The 24,307-nt window shown below is 39.8% G+C and overlaps 2 protein-coding genes across 9 annotated transcripts in view; one reads left to right on the top strand and one right to left on the bottom strand.

Moving 5' to 3' along the window:
* The window catches only part of alcam (activated leukocyte cell adhesion molecule), a 214,307-nt gene extending 205,959 nt beyond the window's left edge, over positions 1 to 8,348 (bottom strand). For 3 of the 8 annotated variants that reach the window (XM_062974832.1, XM_062974837.1, XM_062974838.1), the window contains exon 1: positions 8,011 to 8,346. In XM_062974832.1, coding sequence (XP_062830902.1) covers positions 8,011 to 8,128 — 118 coding nt within the window. In that variant the 5' untranslated portion in view covers positions 8,129 to 8,346. Of the gene's footprint in view, positions 1 to 8,010 lie in introns of all 8 variants that reach the window. The other 5 variants (XM_062974835.1, XM_062974840.1, XM_062974834.1 and 2 more) reach the window with 4 other exon arrangements.
* A 57-nt stretch (positions 8,349 to 8,405) lies between these two features.
* LOC103279137 (uncharacterized) overlaps positions 8,406 to 24,307 on the top strand; it is a 55,681-nt gene continuing 39,779 nt past the window's right edge. Inside the window, exon 1 of the mRNA XM_062974841.1 lies at positions 8,406 to 8,924. The gene's annotated coding sequence lies outside the window, so the exon portion shown is untranslated. The remainder of the gene's footprint in view (positions 8,925 to 24,307) is intronic.

Genomic DNA, 24,307 nt, shown 5'->3' with positions numbered 1-24,307 from the left:
GTGTAGCTTCTTTTTTGTTTTGCTATACAGGTTCCTGGAGATTTTGGTCTCCTGCAATCCCTGAAGCACTGGTGACCGTTAGAGATTAGGCAAACTGCAAAGGACAATGCTATATATGGCTCCTGGAGGTCCTTATGCAAAATATACACAAAAATATGAGAAACTGCATGTAATCCATGAGGCATCATCAAATTTACACAGGACACTGAAATCTGCCATATAGTGAGCCAGAGTCCAGTATTATTGACACTAATTAGCAGAAGCTCTACAAGGTTTCAAGTATGAGTCTTTCCTACACCACCTAAAAGTGTTAGGAATTGAATCTGGGTCCTTCTTTGTGAAAATATTTGAAATTGAAAGAATATTCAAAAATATTTTAAAATTGCCCCAAAACATGTTTTTCATTGCCAAGAAACCCTGACAAAAATAATGAAAGTTTTTGCAGCTTGAAACTTATTCTATGCAAAATATTTCACATGGGTGCAGGAAACAGCAGGTCCTGTGTGAGAAGCAGCATTTTTAAAAATTTAAATGCTGTAAATAGTTTAATGGAGTAATATTAATTCTTTTTCAGAACATATTGTTTTATGTATAGGAAAAAAGACTGAGCTACATAGAAAGCACTATTTTTCTAGGATAATATTTCAATGGAGAAATATTATTTCTTGTACAGATGTTGCTTTCTGCACAAAAACACACTGTAAATGGGGATTTGTTATTTATAAATTTTGCATATGTTTGATTTTAAAAGAAAATAGAATTTTCTGTACAAAAAAAGCAATGAAATTATTTTCCATGCAGAAATTGCCATTTCCTGAAAATAAAATCTGTATTCCTGACCAAATAGAGATGGTCCAAATACAGATGGACCAAATACTGCATGTGACTTTTTGCATACAATATCAAACTTCATTTTTCAAATACTTTCTTGAAACAGGAAAGAATGCTGAAAGAAAAAAACAGTGATGAATTACCTAAAAAATAACCTGAGCTTCATCCTGTTTGAAAAGCTGCGCACTCCACTGAAGTAAGAGATCCCTTGGGAATGGGGAAAGAATATTACGAGTGTTGATCTTTCAAGTGGATAGTCAGATTAGGAAAATGTTCTAAAGCAGTGCTAGTCAAAATTTTTGGCCTTGGACTACTGCCAGTTCCCAATATATTGGCTTTAGGACCCTGGCAACATTCCAAGCAAGAAAGAAACCATTGTAATCAATGGGCACAAATATAATTCTGGTTCTTGGTACATAGGAAAACAGTAGCTGCAGTTTCCCCAGACCAAATAGCCTGAGAAGCATTCATTTAAGGCATCTAGAGCCCCGAAACATCAAATTAGGAGTGTGTAGCTTACTTTATTGGCTGTATCTTGCATTCATGCTGCGGCAAAAAGAAAATAACAAGCAACTCATTCAGCTAGGTTTCTAAATGTTATAGACATTTTATAACTTTACACTTAGTTGCTAATCTAAGAAGCATTACAATCACCCTAGCATTTGTAAAGTGAATTCATCATTCAACTTTACTTATCCTTTAAAAGCAGGAATGTAGCTTTTCCTCTCATGAAAGATTGGTCTGAGGCTATGAGTCAGTGACTTGCCAGGACCATTCTGGATAGAGGTGAATTCTGGACTTGTACAGTAATACCATAGTTACAACCATGCTTCATTTGGGAAAGACATATTTTTATCTACAAAGATTTGTATTTCATTTAATTTATGTACGAACTGACATTTATTATAAAGCTAAAAGAGTTCAACACAGGAAGATGTAATTACTAATGATGAAGGTTCAACTGTCTTATCTTCTCACTTTCTACATTATGAGTCTAAATATCTGTTTCAGCCAGCATGCAAACATAGCTTGATCAGTTACATGTCTCATCTTGAGTAGAAAATTCCAAAAAGCATGATGATACAATACAGAGCAACTTAATTTTTTGAGTGTACAGTAACTAGCAGACAGTAATTAAAATGCCTGTAAAATGTTTATTTTGGAATAAAATAGAACTCCATTCCAAGTAAATGTTTTAAGGTACCCCCCCCCCCCAAATTCAAATACAGATTGAGCATCCATTATCTGGAATTTCAAAAACTGAAATACTCCAAAGTCCAAAATGTTCACATTGGTGGCTGAAGTAATGACACCTTTACTTTCTCACAGACAAACTTGGTTTGTGCACATTTTTAAAAAAGTAAATGCATAACATTACCTCCATGCTATGCATATAAACATAAATGAATTTTAAATTTAGACCTGAGTCCCAGCTCTAAAATATCACATTATGTACATATACACAACTACAGGTAATTCAAAATCTTTTTTAAAAATCTGAAATCCAAAACTTCTGGTTCTAAGCATTTAGATAAGTCATACTCAACCTGTACTATTAGAAACGGGAAAATATATATCCAGACATAAAATTATTGGTTGCATCTTTGACATAGATCAATGTACTTCCCAATGTACTGCCTCATGTTTTAAAAATTAACCCTTACTTTTAAGCATACATAATCACTTCATTGGTTATGTATGAGAGTTCACTGACCATATTCCCAAGTAAAACAAGTAATATACGCAGGAATAATCTATGTTCATCTACTCAGAAGCAAGTTTCACTGGGCTTGATAGGGCTTACTCTCTTGCAAAAATGTTTAGAATGAAAGGCTCAGTCTCCTACCATGATTTACAACTCAGTACAGGAGGATGGTCTTTGTGATGATGTAAGTAAGACTAGGATGCAACTGTATTTCTACCCATGTTGATCAGCAGAAAAGTGACACTGAATGGAAGTCCATGGGATGGTGCTCTAAGTCACTTAACCGTAAGTCCAAATGAATAAAGGAAGGTTTGCTTCATGGTAAACATGGACAGGAATAGTGCTCTAGAAGCACAGTTGAAAGTATAATTTTTCCAGCACATAAGATAGTGAAAGTGACTTTCTATGTCGGGAGATACAAGCAACTTATTCCTCTACAAATATGGTTCTCTTGTCTTATGTATGACAATATTATAAGAGTATGCAATAATGTTGATTTTGAACAGTAACATACTAGTAGAACTCCAAAAGAATTATATACACCTGCGCAGAATTACAAATGAGAGGAATTATTTCACAATATAAGGAGTACTATAAAAGAGTTTCAGATCAATAACTTCTTCTATAAGCTTATCCTATATAACATAAAACAAACACAGAGGATCTCTCTTGCACGCAAATGTGTTTTTTATATATCTTGAATATATTTCCTAAAAATAAATCCTACTTTGTTCAATGGAGGTTACTCCAAGTCTCCATATATAAAATTGAAGCTTTGGTCTCAGCACTATTCACAGACTTACCTAGATATATTTCCCACCTTTTCGTGTTACACTATAATTAGTTCCCCTGAATATTAACACATGACACAATAATAATTAAATACTGTGTTCAATGGTATAATGTATCAGAAAGCTTTAAAAATATTTCAACGATACTTTGTGACATTAATTGACATCAGAATGGTGGAATTATTTGATTTAGTCTTTAATTAGGAACCAATGTTTGGGAATCTGCACCTACTCCAGCAATTTCCACAGCAAGAAGGCGGTCTTTATATGGTTAATGAGGGAGTTTTCCAAATGTACAGTCTGGTGACTGAAAACATTGAGTTCACTGCAAAGCTTCTGTCTTGACTCTAAAGGCAGGCACACAAAGACTCTTTCTTAGAGCAATACAAAATGTAACCACAGGCTGACGCTCTTTCTACAAGAATAATGAGACATTCTCCATAGAGAACACAGATCAGTTTGCTTTCCTTGAATCAGTTCAGTTTAATACGCAACTAGGCAGACAGAAAATTACAAACAGAACTCCCTGTTTGAAACACACTTCAATACTCCTGTTTGCTGAAATCTTGAGCAGCACAAGAAAATATAACCAGTCAAACTGAACTTCGGGATACAATTCACCTTCTCTGGAGAATGCCAATGCACTTTAATGAGTTTTCTCCAGAATAACAAGGCTATAAGCTTGAGCAACTACATTCACAATACTTTCAGGGAATAGTCTTTTAAAATATGTGCTTGGCCTTAGATATTTGAGTGGCCCAGAGGTCAAAAAATAGTTGGGCATTGCCGTTTTAAATGGGCTTTGAGGTAAGATTGCTCCAGACATCTCACTTGACAAGAGACTCTTTTGAGAACAGATGCAGACTAAAATAAAAGAAAAGAAAAGAACTTAAGAAGCCCCATGTTTCAGATCTTCAGCTCTGAAGATCAAACCTACCCAAGAGCTATACCTATTACCGGTACACAAATGGCTTTTTTGGTCACACAGATTCATCTAGAGCTTCTTATTCTGCCATTAAGACACCATGAGACTGGATGATATTAAAAGTTATCTCAGTCTCTTCCAGCATCACCCACAAACACACTCACTAGTCCAGATTGAACAGCAGAAATGGAAACACAGCACAGAGAAACCAAGGGAAGGCTTCCTAGCATACAGAGCCATTTGTAGTACAGGTAGGATATAGAATACAATTGCAAGTTTCTCTAAGAAGATTACTAAAGGGATGTGTAACGCATTAAAGACTGAAAATTCAGGCTCAGAACAGGCTAAGCTCATAGGACTGCCTTTAGCTGGCAGCAAGCCTTATTCTTGAACTATTGCATTCAGCATTTAACAACCTTTCCTTGCTCCCCGTCCTGTCTTTTTCTCCTTTCCCCTGCTCCATACAAAGGACATGCTTATCATGTGCTGGAAGGGTTTCTTTAGAAATGCAAGTGAGGTCACCTCTTTTTGCTCCTTCTCGAGCAACCAGAAAGGCAACTTTCAACGAGAGCCAAGAGAAACCCACCCAAGTTGGAAAATCCCTCTCTCTGTTTCTGATAGATCTCACAGGGCTCCTTGGGGAGGAAAAAACAGATTTATTTGCTCTCACAATAAAATGCAAGAAAGGCAGGACCCTGTAATGTGCAGGAGACAAAAATGCTTAAAACAGGACCAGGTTTTTTTTTTTTGCATTAATATCTAGAGGGGTGCTTTGTTTTGCAGGGGATCAAGATAGTGAAGCCAGCAAAGAGAAAGATTTAGCACTGATTGTACGCATACTAATTTGAATTTAAAACAGCAACATTCTACATAGACAACAAGCGAAGTGGTTTTGAACTCCCAATGCAAGGGGTTGTGGTACTCAATCCTAAGTGTGCTTCCTCGGAAGTAAAAAAAAAAAAAATTCATGGAGACTTCTCCCAGACATTTGCATATTAGATAAGAGCTTCAAAGGGATAAGATCTGAAAGAGTGCACACACATTACATGTGCCCACTCAAAACGATATACAATATGTATGTGTAAGTGCGTGTTCCCTGCACCTCTCTATGCATATGAAGGAATGCCCCTCCATATATCTATATATCTATATATGTATAATATAATATACATACTATATGATATGATATATTAAAATCTGAAAGGAAGAAGTGGAAGAGCAGGAGACATGTACACCTTAAAATGTGAGATATGCACCCCATAAAATATAGAATCATAGAGTTGGAAGAAACCTCACGGGCCATCCAGTCCAACCCCCTGCCAAGAAGCAGGAAAATCACATTCAAAGCACCCCTGACAGATGGCCATCCAGCCTTTGCTTAAAAACCTCCAAAGCAGGAGCCTCTACCACACTCAGCAGGGTTCCACTACTGAACAGTTCATCCTAATGTCCCGGTGGAATCTCCTTTCCCATAGTTTGAAGCCATTGTTCCATGTCCTAGTCTGCAGGGCAGCAGAAAACAAGCTTGCTCCCTTCTCCCTATGACCTCCCCTCGCATACATGGCCAACATGTCTCCTTTCAGCCTTCTCTTCTGCAGGCTAAATATGCGGAGCTCTTTAAGACGCTCCTCATAGGGCTTGTTCTCCAGACCCTTGATCATTTTAGTTGCCCTCCTCTGGACACATTACAGCTTGTCAACATCTCCTTTCAACTGCGGTGCCTAGAATTGGACACAGTATTCCAGGTGTGGTCTGACCAAGGCAGAATAGAGAGGTAGCATGACTTGCCTGGACCTAGACACTATACTCCTATTTATGCAGGCCAAAATGTGAGATACACACACTCCCACACATACATACAGGCACCTGCTAAAATATGTGATATATTTTGAGGGGGGTGCACATACACACACATGCATATATATATTGAGTGGGTATATGCATGTCTCCCCCTTCTCCATATGCATACACACATGGATGGATAATATTGAACATCTGAAAAGTAAGAGGTGGAAGAGCAGGGGACATACACACCCCATGGGGGGTGCCCTGTTTCCGACCCCCTCTCTCTATATATTGGAAGGAATGCTCCGAAGAACACCACAATCCCCTGCAGCTTTACTCTGGAAGCCTCCCCCCCTCGCGCGCCCAAGGTTTGCAACAGGCAGAGAGAGAGGGAGAGAAGGGGGGCGACCCGGAGGCTGCGGCGGCAGACGGCTTTTTTTTGGGGGGGGGGGGCGCACACACATTACAAACATGGGTTGCTGCGAGTTTTCCAGGCTGTATGAGCATGTTCCAGAAGCATTCTTTCCTGGTGTTTCGCCCACATCTATGGCAGGCACCCTCTGAGGTTGTGAGGTTGTTGGAAACCAGGACAAGGGAGGTTTATATATCTGTGGAAGGTCCGGGGTGGGAGAAAGAACTCTTGTCTGTTGGAGGCAAGTGTGGATGTTGCCATTAATCACCTTGATTAGCATAGGAAAGCCTTGAATCTTCAAGGCCTGGCCTGATTTTAGAAAACTCTAAAATCAGTAAATAAAGAACAACACTCTGAAAAGAGAGGAATTCCGCACATTAATCAATCAGGGCCAGTTAACACCTCCCAACAAAGGATTTCTCCAGGCAGGAATCAACCAGGCTTTGAATGTGCAAGGTTTTTCATGCTAGTCAAGGTGATTAATTGCAACATTCACACTTGCTTCCAACAGAGAAGAAGGTCTCCCGTCCTGGACCTTCCACAGACACACAAACCTCCCTTGTCTAGGTTGCTGTGCATGTTCCGGGCTGTATGACCATATTCCAGAAGCATTCTCTCCTGGAGTTTATATCTCACAACCTCTGAGGATGCCTGCCACAGATGTGGGCGAAACGTCAGGAGAGACTACTTCTGGGACATGGCCATACAGCCAGGAAAATGCACAACATCCCAGTGATTCCGGCCATGAAAGCCTTCGACAACTCCCTTGCCTAGTTTCCAATATACCTCACAACCTGTGAGGATGCCTGCCATAGATGTGGGCGAAACGTCAGGAGAGAATGCTTCTGGGACATGGCCGTACAGCCCGGAAAATGCACAACAACCCATGAAAGCCTTCGACAACTCCCTTGCCCAGTTTCCAGTATACCTCACAACTTCTGAGGATGCCTGCCATAGATGTGGGCGAAATGTCAGGAGAGAATGCTTCTGGGACATGGCCATACAGCCCGGAAAATGCACAACAACCCAGGGATTCCGGCCATGAAAGCCTTCGACAACTCCCTTGCCTAGTTTCCAATATACCCCACAACCTCTGAGGATGCCTGCCATAGATGTGGGCGAAAGGTCAGGAGAGAATGTATCTTACGTGGCTGTCATTTATTGCTGCGTTACTGGGCTTGGTCCCTATGTAAGCCGCCCCGAGTCCCTTCAGGGACATGGGGCGGGATAGAAGAATAAAGTTATTATTCTTATTATTATAATGCTTCTGGAACATGGTCATACAGCCCGGAAAACTCACAGCAACCCGGTGATCCCGGCGATGAAAGCCTTCGGCAACACATTACATTCTCCACTAACACCGCCCCAGCCAAAACAAAATCTCCATTAAGATCTCAGGTTAGAAAGCAAAAGCCTCTCAGGAGGCAAAAAGAGGCAAAGGTGGGGAAGGGAAGCGGAGGAGAGGCGCTCGGGGCAGGGCGGCGTGGGCTCCGGGGAGCGGCTCGAAAGGAGGGGAGGGGAGGCGGGGAAGGCGCTCTCCCTCCACGCGAGGGAGGCTCACCTGGCCGCAGGCAAAGGGCCCCGAGGAGGAGCCATAGCCGGAGGAGCCCCGTCAGAAGCGGCGAGCGGCGGCGGCAGGAGGAGGCGTCGGCAGCGGCGGCGAGAGAGGGGGTCTCCATCCCGCCTCCCCGCGAAGGCAGGCTCCTTGAAGGAGAAGCAGCCGCTCCCTTTGGCTTCCTTGCTTCTCCCGCTTCCCCTTTCTCCGCCTTTCCTCCTCAACTCAACAGCAGCGAGAGGGTAGTAACTTTCCAAGCCGGCAGCCCGCTCTGTCTCAGAAGGGAAGCAGAAGTTGGGAGGCTCCGCCGTCGCGGGCGAAGGCGAGGGCGTCCAGCTCCGACTGCGGGGAAAGCAGGTGGCTCTTTCCCTCTGGCAGCCTAGCGGCGCTCCAGGACCGAGAGCGGCGAGAGGGGGCGGGGCCAAGCCGGGAAGGACACGCCCCCTCCGAGCGCGGACCCCTCCCCTCTCTCCTCCCCCCTCCCTTTCCCGAGAAGCCTCTTTTTCCCCCCTTAGTTCTGATGCTATCTCCTGATTGCGACAGAGGGAGGTGGGCTTCCCATTGGTCCCCGGGGGCGCGCGCCCTACAAGCCAATGCTGGGTGGGGTGGAGAGAGCAAGGGAGGGGGCGTGTCCTCCTCGGACAGGGATCCAGGGGAGTCTGCCATTCACTGTGAGGCTCTCTCTCTCTCTCAACATTCATAAAAAAGGACACCCTCGTCCCGTGCAAGAGACTAGGATTGAATGCTTTAATGGGGAGTGTGGGGAGTCTCATTGATTCGTATTGAAGAGGCGATGGCAGAAGCGAGCTGTCTGGGGCTGTGTCCGCCTGAGCGACCTCTTCCCCAGCCTTGCCATCCTCCTATGCGCGTTTATCCGGCAGTAAGTCAGTCCCACGGGCTTCAAGGGCGCTTACTCCTAGGTAAGTGTGCATAGGATGGATGGAGGTGAGAGGATGGGGAGGGGAGAGGGGAGGGGGGAAGCCAAGGGAGAGGGACAGTTTCTAGGATCCGGATCGGTCCTTAGGTGACTTGTCCCAGATGTCAAGCCACAAGGAGCGTGTCCTCAATTCGCCCCGAGGCTGCAACAGAAGCAGAAGATGAGGAGGAGGAGGAGGCAGCCGGTGGTTTGTGCTCGCATTTGGGAGGAATAGAAGCCAAGCTGCAAGACAGTCCAGGCTGTGAGGCTGCAACGTTAGGAGCATTTAGGTTGTTGTGCATTTTCCTTGCTGTATGGCCATGTTCCAGAAGCATTCTATCCTGACATTTCACCCACATCTATGGCAGACATCCTCAGAGGTTGTGAGGTACAGTAGAGTCTCACTTATCCAACACTCGCTTATCCAACGTTCTGGATTATCCAACGCATTTTTGTAGTCAATGTTTTCAATATATTTTGGTGATAAATTTGTAAATACAGTAATTACTACATAGCAGTACTGCATATTGAACGACTTTTTCTGTCAAATTTGTTGTATAACATGTTGTTTTGGTGCTTAATTTGTAAAAATCATTACCTAATTTTCCTTAATCCCTCCTTATTATCCAACATATTCGCTTATCCAATGTTCTGCCGGCCCGTTTATGTTGGATAAGTGAGACTCTGCTGTATATTGGAAAACTAAGCAAGGGAGGTTTATATATCTGTGGACGGTCCAGGGTGGAGGCCAGTGTGAATGTTGTGATTAATCACCTTGGTTAGCATTAATGGCCTTGCAAACTCCATTCCTGCCTGGGGGAATCCTTTGTTCGGAGGTGTTAGCTGCCCCTGATTGATTCATGTCTGTAATTCCTCTATTATCATTGTGCTGTTAGGAGCATCTGCTGGGAAGGAAGAGGGAGATCTCCATGGTGCTTATCCTGGAGGAAGCTGCGACCTGGCTTCTAAGCAAGGTGCAAAGAATGAGACATGGAAAAGCCATGCAGCTGGGAGGGGAGAGAGAAGAGAAAGGGGAAGGAAGATAGACAGGCAGACACAAGAGAGTAGAGAAGGGAGAAAGGTGATAGATACACATACACACACACACATCTGTGTATACCAGGCATGGCTGTTAGGAATTGTGGGAGTTGAAGTCCAAAACACTTGGAGGACCCAAATTTGCCATGCAGTAGACTCTTAGTTAATTGAAATTCTCAAGCAACAGATTGCTTCTTGTCTGGAATCCCCCAGTTTTCAGAGTCTTGTTCTTTATTTACTGTCCTGATTTTAGAGTTTTTAAATACTGGAAGCCAGATTTTGTTCATTTTCATGGTTTCCTCCTTTCTGTTGAAATTGTCCACATGCTTGTGGATTTCGATTGCTTCTCTGTGTAGTCTAACATGATGGTTGTTAGAGTGGTACAGCGTGTCCGTGTTCTCAAATAATATGCTGTGTCCAGGTTGGTTCACCAAGTGCTCTGCTATGGCTGGCTTATCTGGCTGAGTTAGTCTGCAGTGCCTTTCTCCCACCCTGGACCTTCCACAGATATATAAACCTCACTTGCTTAGTTTCAACAAACCTCACAACCTCTGAGGATGCCTGCCATAGATGTGGGTGAAACGCCAGGAGAGAATGCTTCTGGAACATGGCCATACAGCCCGGAAAACTCACAGCAACCCAGTGATTCTGGCCATGAAAGCATTCAACAACACATAGAGTATGAGACTCTTTGAATTACTGTATTTCAATATTAATATTGCCAATACAATGTGAATAATGTTGTATTGGTAAAGGTAAAGGTTTTTCCCTGACGTTAAGTCCAGTCATGTCTGACTTTGGGGGTTGGTGCTCATCTCCATTTCTAAGCAGAAGAGCCAGCGTTGTCTGTAGACACCTCCAAGGTCATGTGGCCGGCATGACTGCATGGCCCGCCGTTACCTTTCCACCGGAGCGGTACCTATTGATCTACTCACATTTGCATGTTTTCGAACTGCTAGGTTGGCAGGAGCTGGGGCTAATAGCGGGCGCTCATTCCGCTCCCGGGATTTGAACCTGGGACCTTTCGGCCCGCAAGTTCAGCAGCTCAGCGCTTTAACACACTGTGCCACCAGAGACCCCAATGTTGTATAATACAGGGTATTAGGCCTATTTTTAATAGTTACCTCAGGCAATCAGAAACTACATTTATCTGGCATCTACCAATACCTATGAATGCTTGTTACCTCAGAGTCTACTACGTATATATGAATTAATACCACTAAGGAACCCCCAGTGACACAATGGGTTAAACCCTTGTGCCAGCATGACTGCGGACTGAAAGGTTGGCAGTTCGAATCCATGGAGCAGGGTGAGCTCCCATCTGTCAGCTCCAGCTTCCTATGCGGGGACACGAGAGAAGCCTTCCATAGGATGGTAAAACATCTGAGCGTCCCCTGGGCAACATCCTTGCAGACAGCCAATTCTCTCATACCAGAAGCAACCTGCTGTTTAAGTTGCTTCTGACACAAAAAAATTACAATTCTTCTTCTTCAGGAAACACAACACTCCACCAGCCCTAACTTTAGCATGAATGTGGTTTTTAAATTCTTAAACTGATCTTTCCCCAGGAGTTTTGCCAGCTCTGTGATCCCATATCTTGCCAGAGGCTTTAACTGACAGCAGAAATGGCATGAGATAGATGGAAGTGTGAGTTGGATCTGATCTAGTTAAGAAGAAGAAAATCATCTTATATTCTTAGCTTTTTCCTGATAACTCCTTGATTTTTCTCCCCTGTTGGGATAATTTCATTGATTTCAAAGGTTTAAGGACCTTTATGTAGCTTTACAAGACTGAGCTTTTTTGGTCTTCTTCTTTTGTGGTATCTGGTGGTTTGCAATGGACTGCAGCACTTTTAAGTTCATGTGAACATCATCAGATCGGTGTTTCTCAGTATATTTCTTTATAAAGATCTGTATCCAGTGCTGAATAAACACATGTGCAATTGCTGTGCATGTCTGAGAAGGTTGTTCATTTCTTCTTTTTTAATAACAGAAGGTAACTTCCTGTGTGGGGGAAAACATAACTTGTGAAATTGTCCCAGATGGGGGCAAGATGGCAGCAAATTTGCACCTTCTGAGTAGAGTTGGATTTGTTTGTCCTCTAATATTTTTAATGGAGTGACAAAAGCAGAACTGTGTTATTTTGTAAAACAATACTGTTGCAGGAAATCTTTTTTTTTTTTTTAAGACTATAAAGATGTATAGTGGATTAATGAGATAACTGTGTATGGAGACAACAAATAGAACAAATACTATTTTGGACTTCATAAAGGAGTCTAAAGGAGTGGAAAATATGCCCCATTCAATGTAAAGCACATGGCACAAATATGTGAAATCACTGATGTCCAGGAGTCGATGAGTTATATTCCAATTACCTAATCAAAAACCTTAGCAGATTAACATTGTGAATTAGCCCTACAGTGGTGGTGATGAAGGTTAAAGTGACCCTATAGGCAACAACATACCTAGCTCCCCAAAACTGGATAAAAGTGGGATGAAAGTATTTACCTTTTCATACAGTATATGGAAGTGAGAAAGTAGAATACGGGAATATTGCCTGATGATACACTTAATCATAATTTACTTCATCCCATTTTTCTCCCCCTAGGGACTGAAGGTAGCTAACAAGCTAACACAATACAATATAAATTCAAAAACAAGGTTATTATTATTATTATTATTATTATTATTATTATTATTATTATTATTATTATTATTATTTACAGTATTTATGTTCTGCCCTTCTCACCCTGAAGGGGACTCAGGGCAGATCACAATGCACACATACACAACAAACATTCAATGCCGTTTTAGACATACAAGACATCTGATATCTATCTATTTATATATAAAATTGTGTCATGAGTATAAAAGTTAAAATACAGTAAAATACAATTAAAATTATGTTTTAAAATCCCACCCGACATCCACAGGCCTTAATTTTATTCCGGGATACTTTTTAGAGACTGAGCCAGAGTTATAGCTTAAAGACCCATAGGAGACATGTGGAAAAATAGAGTGCTTTGTCTTCTTGGCTTATTTTCTTTTTCAGGCTTTTAAGGGCTTTTTCAGCAGCCAGAACAAAAAGATTTCAGCAGCCTTAGCTATTGGGAGAATGGGTTTTTAATCCAAATTCTGAGCTCTTTGGTACCATAATGCATGAGGAGCTTGGTCAGACTAGGCCTCCTACCTTTTCTATATTATTATTTTTTTTAAAAAAAAAAAAATATTTATGCTTTTAAAAATACATAAAATGTATGAGCACAATGAAATATATTTAGAAACAGATTAAATTGAAGAAACTGAAAAAAAGAAAAAGAGAAGAAAACAAAAATGAAAGGAATTTTTTTTTCTATATTATTTTCAAGTAGCATCCTCAAAGTCCCGTTCTCTTGGAGGAGGCGTAACAACTATGCTAGATCCACAGTCAAGTGCTCTGAGTTTCTTCTTTTCACACAACATAAAACATTAAAAAAAAACAACAGATTATTCCTACATACATAATGAACCCCTTGGGTATTCAGAAACCATTACTTTGACCATAATGGTTCTTGCTACATGATAGCAAATTGCTTTTCTGCATAGCCGAGATAGGGAAGGGACAAACACATTTGCTGTGTGGTATAATAAGTAACAAAAGTTCCATATCTTCTCACCTCTAACAAGAGAAGTTCTATTCTGGTTTCAGTGAGTTTGGATCAAGAGTCATGTTGCATTGTTAAGGTTCATGGGACTGAGAAAGGGAATTTGTAGAGGAGAAGTGGAGGAATTAGGCCCGTGAGTCCCCAAAATCTTATAGCATACTATAGAGAGAGGAGGATAGGAAACCACAGATGGACTTCAACTATCGGCTGTTAGGAATTGTGGTAGTTGCAGTCCAAAACACCTGGAGAGCTAAAGTTCATCCATGCCAGGACTATACCACTGTTCACAGATTACCATTGTAAATGAGCCTACTCAGGTTTTTATCTTACTATGTTTTATTGTAAATGTGATTTAAATATGTTTTACCGATTTGTTTTTACATTGTTGTGTCTTTTGCACTGTCTGGGCTTGGCCCTATGTAAGCCGCCCTGAGTCCCTTCGGGGAGATGGAGGCAGGGTATAAATGGAGTTTCTGAAAAGTTTACCTTTGACAGAAGGGATAAAATAATATATTGGCCCCCCTCAAAATATGAATTTTATTCTGGCAAATGCTTATTTTGGTTCTCAATTTTATAGCATTCCAGACAGTAAGACAATGAAAATAATTCTTATAATTGCTGTATGTGCATCTCCTTGGTTACTTTGCCGTCTCCTTTTTATTTTCATGCCAGAACTGTATTTCTTAATGCTCAGCTGAAGTTACTTTAAAATTGTTAGAAATTTGAGGACCAGGAGAAAAAAAAAATAATTTGAGGAAGCCAAATTCTTATTTCAGGAGGGCAATGGGCCCTTTTGCTTCTCCATAGCTATATTTCTGGGTTTCTCCCTGAGTGTGTGGAAACAGCTACTTTGCCTGCAGGTGGCCCTGTTCTGCTGCCCAGTTGAAAGGACTGAGACCACCAAGTATGCTATTAGAAGATGTGGTCATAGAACTAAAAAATTGATTAGTGCTATTTTCCTCGTACATAAGGGAGCAAAAGTATTTTTACAAAACTAATATAATGCAAGTAAAATTATTTCATAATATACTTTCTTATATAGAGAGGCTGGAACTAGTCATTTTTATGGGGACACCTAAGCAGTCTGAAGTCAACACTGTTTGCTGTATGACCTAACAACAACACTTGAAAAAGGAGATGTCAAAACACACACATTTATTTCAGGAATAATCATTCTTATGCTCACTTTATTCGGGCTTTACCAAAATGGAAAATGGAAATACAGGTCCCAAAATGCACACCTTGCTGTCAGTATGCATAATATAGCATGAGGAAATACATAATATGGCATAATATAGTGAGGGAAATGAGGGCATACATAGAAATCTTGCAGCCTGTTCACCCTGCTTATTTCCTTCATTCTTAGTCTTGGTATATTCTAACTAATATTCAAACTATGCTACAGGTTAGTCTTCCTTATCTGAAATGTTTGGGAACAAATGTTTTTAAAGGATTTGAAATGTCCATATTTGCATATAACATAGTGAATTTGGGATAGGGGGATAGGGAGGAAAGGGGGCTAGTTACACGTGAAGCACTCAGTGGGTTTTTTTTGGGGGGGGGTATTTTTTGGTCAAGGAGCCCTGATGGAGGAGGCAAAGGGGGAAGGAGGAGAACTCCACCTACACACGGCCCTTGTAGAAAGCAAACATCCAAAATGCATATACAATTGTCAATTATTTTTTCCAGACTTTACAAAAGGTAGCCAGGAAGAGAGGGAAAAATATTCTCACCATCCCATCTCTGAATTTTTTTCACTCCATGCTCACCCTCTTGGCTGTTTTCAGTGTAACTTCTTCACTGTGCACTGTCATTGGCCAGATAGAAGGTGTCTGGGGTCCTATCTACAATGGCCATTTAATGCAATTTCAAAGCAGTATTGAAGAAAGTGGTTTTGCTGTACAGATGATTACTTAGGAAATCCTCGAACCAGTTTGACACCTGAAGGGTGATTACACAAACCACAGAGCATTGATGCACAATAAGAGTTTTCTTTTATGCATTTTCCTGAGTGTTTGTTCTCTAGCTGCTGCAGTTCAAACTGCATTAAATGGTCACTGCAAAAAGAGCCTGGGGTGTCTATTTTTTACAGGAGGCTTGTGTAAGCAGAGTCTTCTCCCTCTTTTCTTTCCCCAGTGGGGTTCCTTCAGGAAAAATTAAGAGGACGGTGAACATTTGATTACATACCTTTTTCTGGAAGTGGGTGGCTGGCAGCCAAAAAATTTATGTGTTGGAGTATTTCAGATTTCCAGATTTCCAGATGAGGGAGGTTCAACTTGTAGCTAATAATGAGAAGTAGGTCTATTAACCTTAAGACAAATTCCAGAGTTCATTTTGTAGTAATACCATGCTAGCTATTGTTTACTCCAGGTCCACTATCTCCATTATTTTCCTCTTCTTTCTTTCCATTTGGGGTGGGGGGGGGGACCCAGTCTTTAAAGATTGTTTTTACAGCTGTCTGTAATTCATGGCTGGAGATAAATATTTTCTCATTCTCTTTTTTGTGTGTCTATATGATTAGACTAGACACTACTTATATGTAGGGTCAGGGAAAATAAGGTCATGGGGCCCGCATGACTTCATGGAGCACCGTTACCTTCCCACCAGAACGATAACTATTTATCTACTCACATTTGCATGTTTTCAAACTGCTAGGCTGGCAGAAGCTGGGGTTAACAGCAGGAGCTCACCCCCGCTCCCCAGATTCTAACTGCCAACTTTTTGGTCAGCAAGTTTAGCAGCTCAGAGGTTTAACCCACTGCACCACTGGGGGTTCCAATACACTAATATGCTTGTGAGTAAAACTAACTGAAAGGTAAATAAGATTCAGCATTAGGACTTTAACATCACCAATACAGAAATCAGTAAAGACTTTTCTTATTTATATACCGCTCTTCTCCCCCAGGGGGACCCAGAGCGGTCTTACATAATGGCAAGATTAATGCCACATATAATACAAAATATAGTAAAAACGAACTATCGTAAAAACACACTTAAAAACCAATATCATACCCCATTAAAACAGTAAAACACTGTGTGACCGTTGCTTTTCTTGGAAGCAGCATTTCAGTTCATAGCATTCCATATATTCATATGTTTCATGTCTTCCAATGGTTACCAAGTTTCTAAATCCCTGGTCTTCTCTATGTCCGTTTCTTGTGGATGCATTTTATGTGTTCTAATAGTTCTTAACAGGTGAGATTAGGATCTCTGTGCATGGCTGATGATATTTTTTTAAGGAAGATAGAGAATGTAATACAGGTGCAGGGGTAGCCATTTTAACCTTAAGACAAATTCCAGAGTTCATTTTGTAGTAATACCATGCTAGGTATTGTTTACTCCAGGTCCACTATCTCCATTATTTTCCTCTTCTTTCTTTCAATTTCGGGGGGGGGGGGACCCAGTCTTTAAAGATTGTTTTTACAGCTGTCTGTAATTCATGGCTGGAGATAAATATTTTCTCATTCTCTTTTTTGTGTGTCTATATGATTAGACTAGACACTACTTATATGTAGGGTCAGGGAAAATAAATAATAGATGGGAAAGTGAGGAAGTGTAGTGGTCTAACCTTTTTTTTTGAAACAAATTGGTGTGAACATTGGAAGGAGTGAACTGTATGACCTTTCATTTCCAGGAAGATTTAATTTGGATTGTTAATCCCACATTAGAATTTGGAGTGTTTAAAGATATGACTGAAAGATACTTTATTTCTAATCCACACAACTGCTGTTCCATGTGATGTGATGGAAGTAGGTTTTAAATAATGAGAATAATATGTATGAAAACACAAAGCACATAGAGGAAGCTCCACATTCTTAACAATGGGATTTGATTCTGGATGAGAACCAGAACTGTCAGTGCAGCTGCTTTCTAATGTGTGTGGTGCAATTTTCCAACAGAAAACTCTTTAGGCTGGAACAGAAGGAATGACTTGAAATAGTATCATTCAGATATTTAATTATTTTTTGTGTTGAGGAGTTTCACTTTAAGACAAACAGAACAGCAGAAGTATGTTGACTATTAACAACCACCAGCAGATACTTATAAATGTAGTGGGTACCCAAATTGTGAAATGTAGTGGGTACTCAAACTGTGCCATCTTTCTTCTCATTAAGTCAGACTTTCTGCAAATGACACTCTCCATCACTACTACCATTAAAGCATCACATGCTATTTTTGGTCGCTGTGGATAGTGGGTAAATAGAAATATATACACAAAATATGTTAAATTTATTACGTCTTTGTCAGCATACGCCAATGGGAGCAAATAGACAAGGAAATGTAAGTCTGTGGTGTGCTCTGTGGAAATATCTTGGACACACACAAAACACACAAAAGACTCCTTGGATTTATACAGCATCCTTTTTTGTTCAGTTTATGGTTCTTGTCAAATATTGACTGTGTACTTGCTTATTTCAGTTTGAAAAAACTCTCATAAATGAATTAGTTTGTTCTTGATCAAATTGGCTTTGAACTGTCTCATTTTAAATTTTATTTCTACAGGCTTTCTGCTCCCATTGATAGTTATGCTTATAGCAGCAGTGATAGAGCAATATGCAAGACAGATCAACTTTTGTCTTTTCCTGAGCCCAAAAGTCTAAACAAAAGGAATTTCACAGCACAAAGACCTAAGGAAACCATAATTTGCAAGAACCTTTGAACACTTACTAGTAAAATTATAAACATGCTTAAATCCTATATATATACTTTGGAAACAAGCTTCATTGAATTCTGTAAGGCTTGCTTCAAAGCACAGAGATCTCAAATTGCACTTTAAGTAATGAGTGTGAACTCACTACTACTGAAATGGAAATTACAGTAACAGCATTTTAATGCTAAAAAAATACTGTTTCAATATTTACTGCACAAGTAAAGCATTAGGAGGCAGTCTTATGCCCATGCACAGAGATGTAATAAATATTATTGCATTTTCCGCTGACAGATCTCCCTCCTCACTAAAAAAATGGGATTGTACATAATAAATTGGCAAACAGACACTATTCTTCAGTAGTTGTGTAATCCCAACAGATTTCAATGTTTGCTGTTATCTGTCATAAAAGATGATGGGTAATCTATGAAGGATAAATTATGCATCCATAAAAAGTTGGTTAATTTTGTTCAATTGATAGCAGATTAATAAGATGCTGTGCTGACATTTTAAAATCAAATATCTTCTGAGAGCAATGAGAAATATTGATGAGCAGAAAACTTTACAAGACTCCATTAAAAGCCATGCTAAGTCTGCACCCACCCCACAGCCTTAGGATGAGAAAAATTGGAATCAGCTCAAAGGGTATTATTTGCAGTAGTAAAATCAAAGAGTCTATAAGTAAAGCATTCCCTACAAACACTTGTCCAGTTTTTCCTTTATTATCTTAGAGATAGCAGTTCTACAGTTTATTTGCATTCTTTGTTTCATTGCTAAGGAAACTGTACATCCCTTCAGCAACAATCTGAGATATGATTTTTTCCATTATATAATGTTGCAGAATAAAATTTTTCTAGAAGAGCCAAAAGTACATACCCATGGTGACATCTTTTTAAAGTACAGACGCAACACACACAAACAGTAGGTTGATTACTTATGCTGGGATTTCACTTTTATCTCCAGGATTAAATTTTATTGACTTTCCTATTCAGTTTCATGTATCTAATTATTCTAATTTGGTAGAAGCATTATGAATATGCTGTTGAATTTCATAGGCTGGCACATAAAGAAACCTATGTTAATGATTACACTACATGAAGTTATTCACTCCAGTAGTTAAGTTTGAGAAGCTGATTGCTGTCTGCAAAACAAACAAACAAAAAACCCTACCCTAAAATAACATTGTAATTAAAAGGGCATGCTTCTTTTCTGGATGAAGTGGGGTAAATGGGATGAAGGCACCAGCCCTTGTGAACTGGGGCAGTTAAATTAGAACCCCCAACAAAAGTGTGTGTCATTCCTCAACCCCTGATGACAAAGGATAAAATCAGATTAGCTGGTTTTACCCTTCCTTAAGGGCTAGAAGTCCTGAGTAACATATGGCTACACCAGGCATGGGCAAACATTTTTGCCTTGGGGTTGCATTGTGGGCCCACTGGAGAGGGCAGGGCCAGGAGAGAGGGCAACCAGGCATGCATTGCATGGGATGGGCCCAGGAAGGAGAGGGCTGTGAGAGGGTGGGGCAGGGAAGGGGCAGGGCAGGCCCGGGTCATCCTCAGGTTGTTGTTCTGCTGCTCAACCTATCCTTATGCTGGGAGGAAGACATGCGGTGATTGCCCCAATCCTCCTCCCCAACCCCCCTCCCCTGATCTTTGGGTTATCCTCTCAGCATTATGCCAGAAGGAGGGCGGGACAGGCGATGGCAAAGAGAACTCCAGAGGGCTCTCGGCTACTGCGTGCCTTCCTTTGGCTGTCCTCTCAGCATAAGAACAAGGCAGCTCACACCGTCTTTATGCGAGGAGGAGGGCAAGACATGCAGTGGCTGAGAACACTCCAGAGGGCTCTCAGCTGCTGAATGCCTTCCTTCCCTTTCCTTTCTGCATAAGCATGTGGCGGGCCACCATGTCCTTATGCTGAGAGGACAGGGAAAATGAGGAGGGCCTAAGGTAAGTGCCCAGGGGCCCATATCTGGTCCCCTGGCCTTAGTTTGACCATGCCTGGGCTACACAATGGTGACTTCTGCCTGAATTGGGTTATGTGTCCCATGTTGGTAGACCCTAATTCACCATACTGTGTAACCTTCACAAAAATGTGAGAACTATGTTGATGAGAGGATTGTTCTAAACAAATAACAGACTAAAATATCAAGGACAGAGTGTCTGGCCATTCCATGGACAGAGCCAATGTAAAACTATTCTTATTTAAAGACACCTGCGAGACAATAGACTTTTTGTGCAGACTATTTAAATAAATAGATCGAAAACTATGTCTCGTAACTAGAAATTGAAAAAAATATATATTCAAAAATTTTCAAAACATTGTTGAAAAACATTTCTTGAATGTTGATAAACCCTACCCTGACAAGAAGAAACCTAGACTCTTTGCAAGGGTCTATTATGTAAAAAATAAAATTTGGCAGGAAATAACATTACAGGATACAGGCAAGTTATGAACAAGATAGATTATGTAGGTTTTTTCTTAAGTTGAATTTGTATGTGTCGGAATAGGTACATTTTAAAGTGTAACTCCAGACATATATATATATATATATATATATATATATATATATATATATATATATATATATATATACACACACACACACACACACACACACACACACACACACACACACACATACTTTGATAGCATAAGGAAGGGTTAACACCCCTGTAGTGTTTCTTTTGCTGTCTGTTCCCCTGTTCAGAAGATTTCACATTGCTTTTTGTCCCCATGATAATTGGATTTTGAAAAAAAAAAGCTTGTTGTGGAAACAAGGATTGGTGATAAAGCTTTAGTGGAGACACCGTTTCCCCATGGTAACTCTTTCAGGAGTGAATCCCCCTTCCTAAAGGTAGGTTTCTCTCACTTCCTTTGTTCTTAGTTATGAGTCATTTGCAGGTCATATGTTTGTAATCTGGGGGATGCCTGTATATGTATATGTATGTATGAATGTATATATTGCACACAAAATAATGTTTATTGTACAAAAGCTTCCCATTTTAATTTCGTTCAGAGTAAGTCCTGAACTTAAGTGTTTGAAAAGTGAGCAATTTCAGAGACTTTATTTACTGCTTGCTTTAAAAACCAATTTGGCAAAGAATCACTACCATTACGCCTGGGGCATTATTGTGAAGGTAAAACATTAGAGACAGGTATAACATTGCATCAATATTATTTGTTCAAAACTATTTTTCACTTTCCAGTTTTCAGTACTTTGGGAGTAAAAGATAATTTACTAAGAAGTGCTCATAAAGCATTCCATTAAAGAGTAGCCCAAATATATATCAAAAAGTGAAACATAAGAGAGAGGAATGTTGTAGTTAACAGTAATATTCAAAGCATACATTTCAGTGTAAAGCTGCCTTGTGCATTTATGCTTCTAGTATACCTTTATGAGCTAACATGACATATGCCTATATTATTGGAACTGAACACTAATTGGATGTGTACATACTATCTATCTTTTTAATACTATGCAAAATGACTCTAATAGCATTGTGTCCAATGTGAGCACTTACTTGTTATTAAATCATGATAATTCAGCTAACATTCAAATCAAATGTAGGTAATCCTTTGCATTCAGTTTGAAGTAATTTTCATAGAAATTCTTGAAGGCCACATTTCAGTGATGGGTTGTATTAAAAAAATTGTACATGTAATTTCCAGTTCTTGCTGCTAGCAGGTAAGTCTTATGAAACGTATTTCAACCATTTAAAATGAGTGAATTGTATAAAAGCTGGGAGACTCAAAAATGAGAGAATTGTGGAGGAGAAGGCATGCTATTTGGGCATCTGATTGGAAATCCAGGAATACTGGATTTGTCCCCATTGTTCTTCACCTCTGACCTAGAGCCAAATCAAATATTCCAGTATGTTTAGTCCAGTTTACGGCTCTTTCATACTATACAATTATAGCACTATGATTCCACTTTTACTAACATGATTACATCATATGAAATATTGGGATTGAGTCACTAGAGTAGGGGTGTGCAATTTGGCACAAAACCATGCCATTTTACAGTCCCATTTTCTTGCTAACCTCTCATTTTATTTTCATTTGGGAAAGATTTGGCCCATTGACCACAATGGCGAAACTTTAGATGTTTGTTTCGCAGTCATTTTTAGGCTTATCTGTGTGAAACCTACATCAGTTGTAGACCACATTTACGACTGCAGGCCTGCCAGATTTCATAACAATTCACCAATTTTCAGATTCTTTGGAATTATTTTAAGTTTTTACCACAACGTTCTTTAAAATAAGACAAATCACAAGAGATGGTTTTGGGAATTGTAATTGCTGGTTATGTCCATTCTACATTGTAATTCTAAATTGTAGATGCACTCTGTGTCAGTAAAAATCTAAAGCTACTCTTAATTTGAACTGTTTTAAATTATATTATTTGAGAGATAAATAGGTATCCAAATGAGTCTGGCTAGTGTTTACATCATCAAAATAATGCTGTAATGTCAGTGAATGTTGATAAAAGGATGTGGATGTCAGCCAAATTTTCTTGACAGTTTGAAGATTATGCAGATTTAAAAAACTGCAATAGCGGTAACATTTAAAGAACACAAAGGTTGCTTCATTCCCGATTTCAAAAATTAGTAGGCAAAATGTCAAATCTGCAGCTGTGCTGTCAAAATTTCTTGATTTTCTGTCACCACTTAATGCATTTATATATATTTTTTGTGAACAGCTTATGAATGTCAAAGCACGATAATGCATTTATTATTTCGGTTAAGTTTCTTTACTTTCTAAATTTCTGTTATCTCTTTTTCTGCAGATAATACAATGATAAGAGAGCTGTTGTTTTTCTTTAAAGATCCAACAGAGATGAAAGGAAGGAGCTAGCCATGTGTTTGCTCCTCAGATCAAAGATAGCTGACAAATATTTGGCCCTGCTTAATACTGATGGATTTAAAATAATTTTAGAATCTTCAGCCATATGGTGTATTTTGTCTCAGTTTAACCTTTGGTTTCATTGACAACCTTTCATAATAATAAATTAGCTGCATGTTTTGTTTATTTCTTTTATGTTATTCCAACTCAGCAGGAACTTTGCAGCACAGAGAAAGGCTATTATCCTTGCCCTCAAAGAGATTGGTACAACTTTTGTACAACATAACAATTTCATATTAGTTTTCCATTTTTACAAATTTAATATTTTTTTTAAAAAAAATTGATTTGTCACATGTAGGAATTATATAACAAGTACTGCAAATGGATTAAATATTAAAAGGCATTTTAGGTCATAAAATATATCTGTTGAGTTCTGGGTATGATTTAATCTAGATTTCCACTTTTAATTTATAATGTTATTGTCTGTGTTTGTGAACCTACTTTTTCAAGAACAATGCAAGCCAGTGGAGGAGGAACAGTCTCAGTTGAACTCTGTGGCAAGTTTATTGCAAATGTTCTCTTTTAAACCTTTGACTTGAACTTTTTCGTTTTACTTTTGTTGCAGTCCTCTTAAATGCAACTAATGCAGTCCTAAATACCAAGAATTGTTTGATATTTAATTGTTTTAAAAACTCCAGATTTTGGTCTGCTTGTTTCAGTTTGCATAGAACACTGTGGGACAAAAGCTGATAGCAGAGCGGATAGCAATCTGAGAGTGAAGAGGTGGAGCGTGACTGATAGTGGAGCCTGAGAAGAACAATGCAAAGTTCCCAACATGATCTACAGAATATTACAGTAGGGGCCCTTCTACATTGCCATATCATCCAGAATATCAAGGCAGATAATCTTCCTTATCTGCTTTGAACTGGATTATCCAAATCCACACAGCTAGATAATCCAGTTCAAAGCAGATAATCTGGATTGTATACAGCTGTGTAGGAGGGGCCTAGGTTGCGCTTAGGCAGAGAATAGTCTTTCATTAAAATAGTTCTTAATTTCTATATATTGCTCTTCTTAAAAACCTCAACCCCAGTATTCAATGTTTGAAGCTGTTTAATTTGGGATGAGAGAGGCAAAGACAAGGAAACATATGAAATGATGGATTCTGTTTCGTCTGATGTTGTGGGCTGGAGTTTATGATGGCTTTTCCAAATAA

This window comes from Anolis carolinensis, chromosome 3 (genome assembly GCF_035594765.1).
Source record: "Anolis carolinensis isolate JA03-04 chromosome 3, rAnoCar3.1.pri, whole genome shotgun sequence".
In the NCBI taxonomy this organism is placed as follows: Eukaryota; Metazoa; Chordata; class Lepidosauria; order Squamata; family Dactyloidae; genus Anolis; species Anolis carolinensis.
This window is presented reverse-complemented; position numbering and strand designations above follow the sequence as displayed.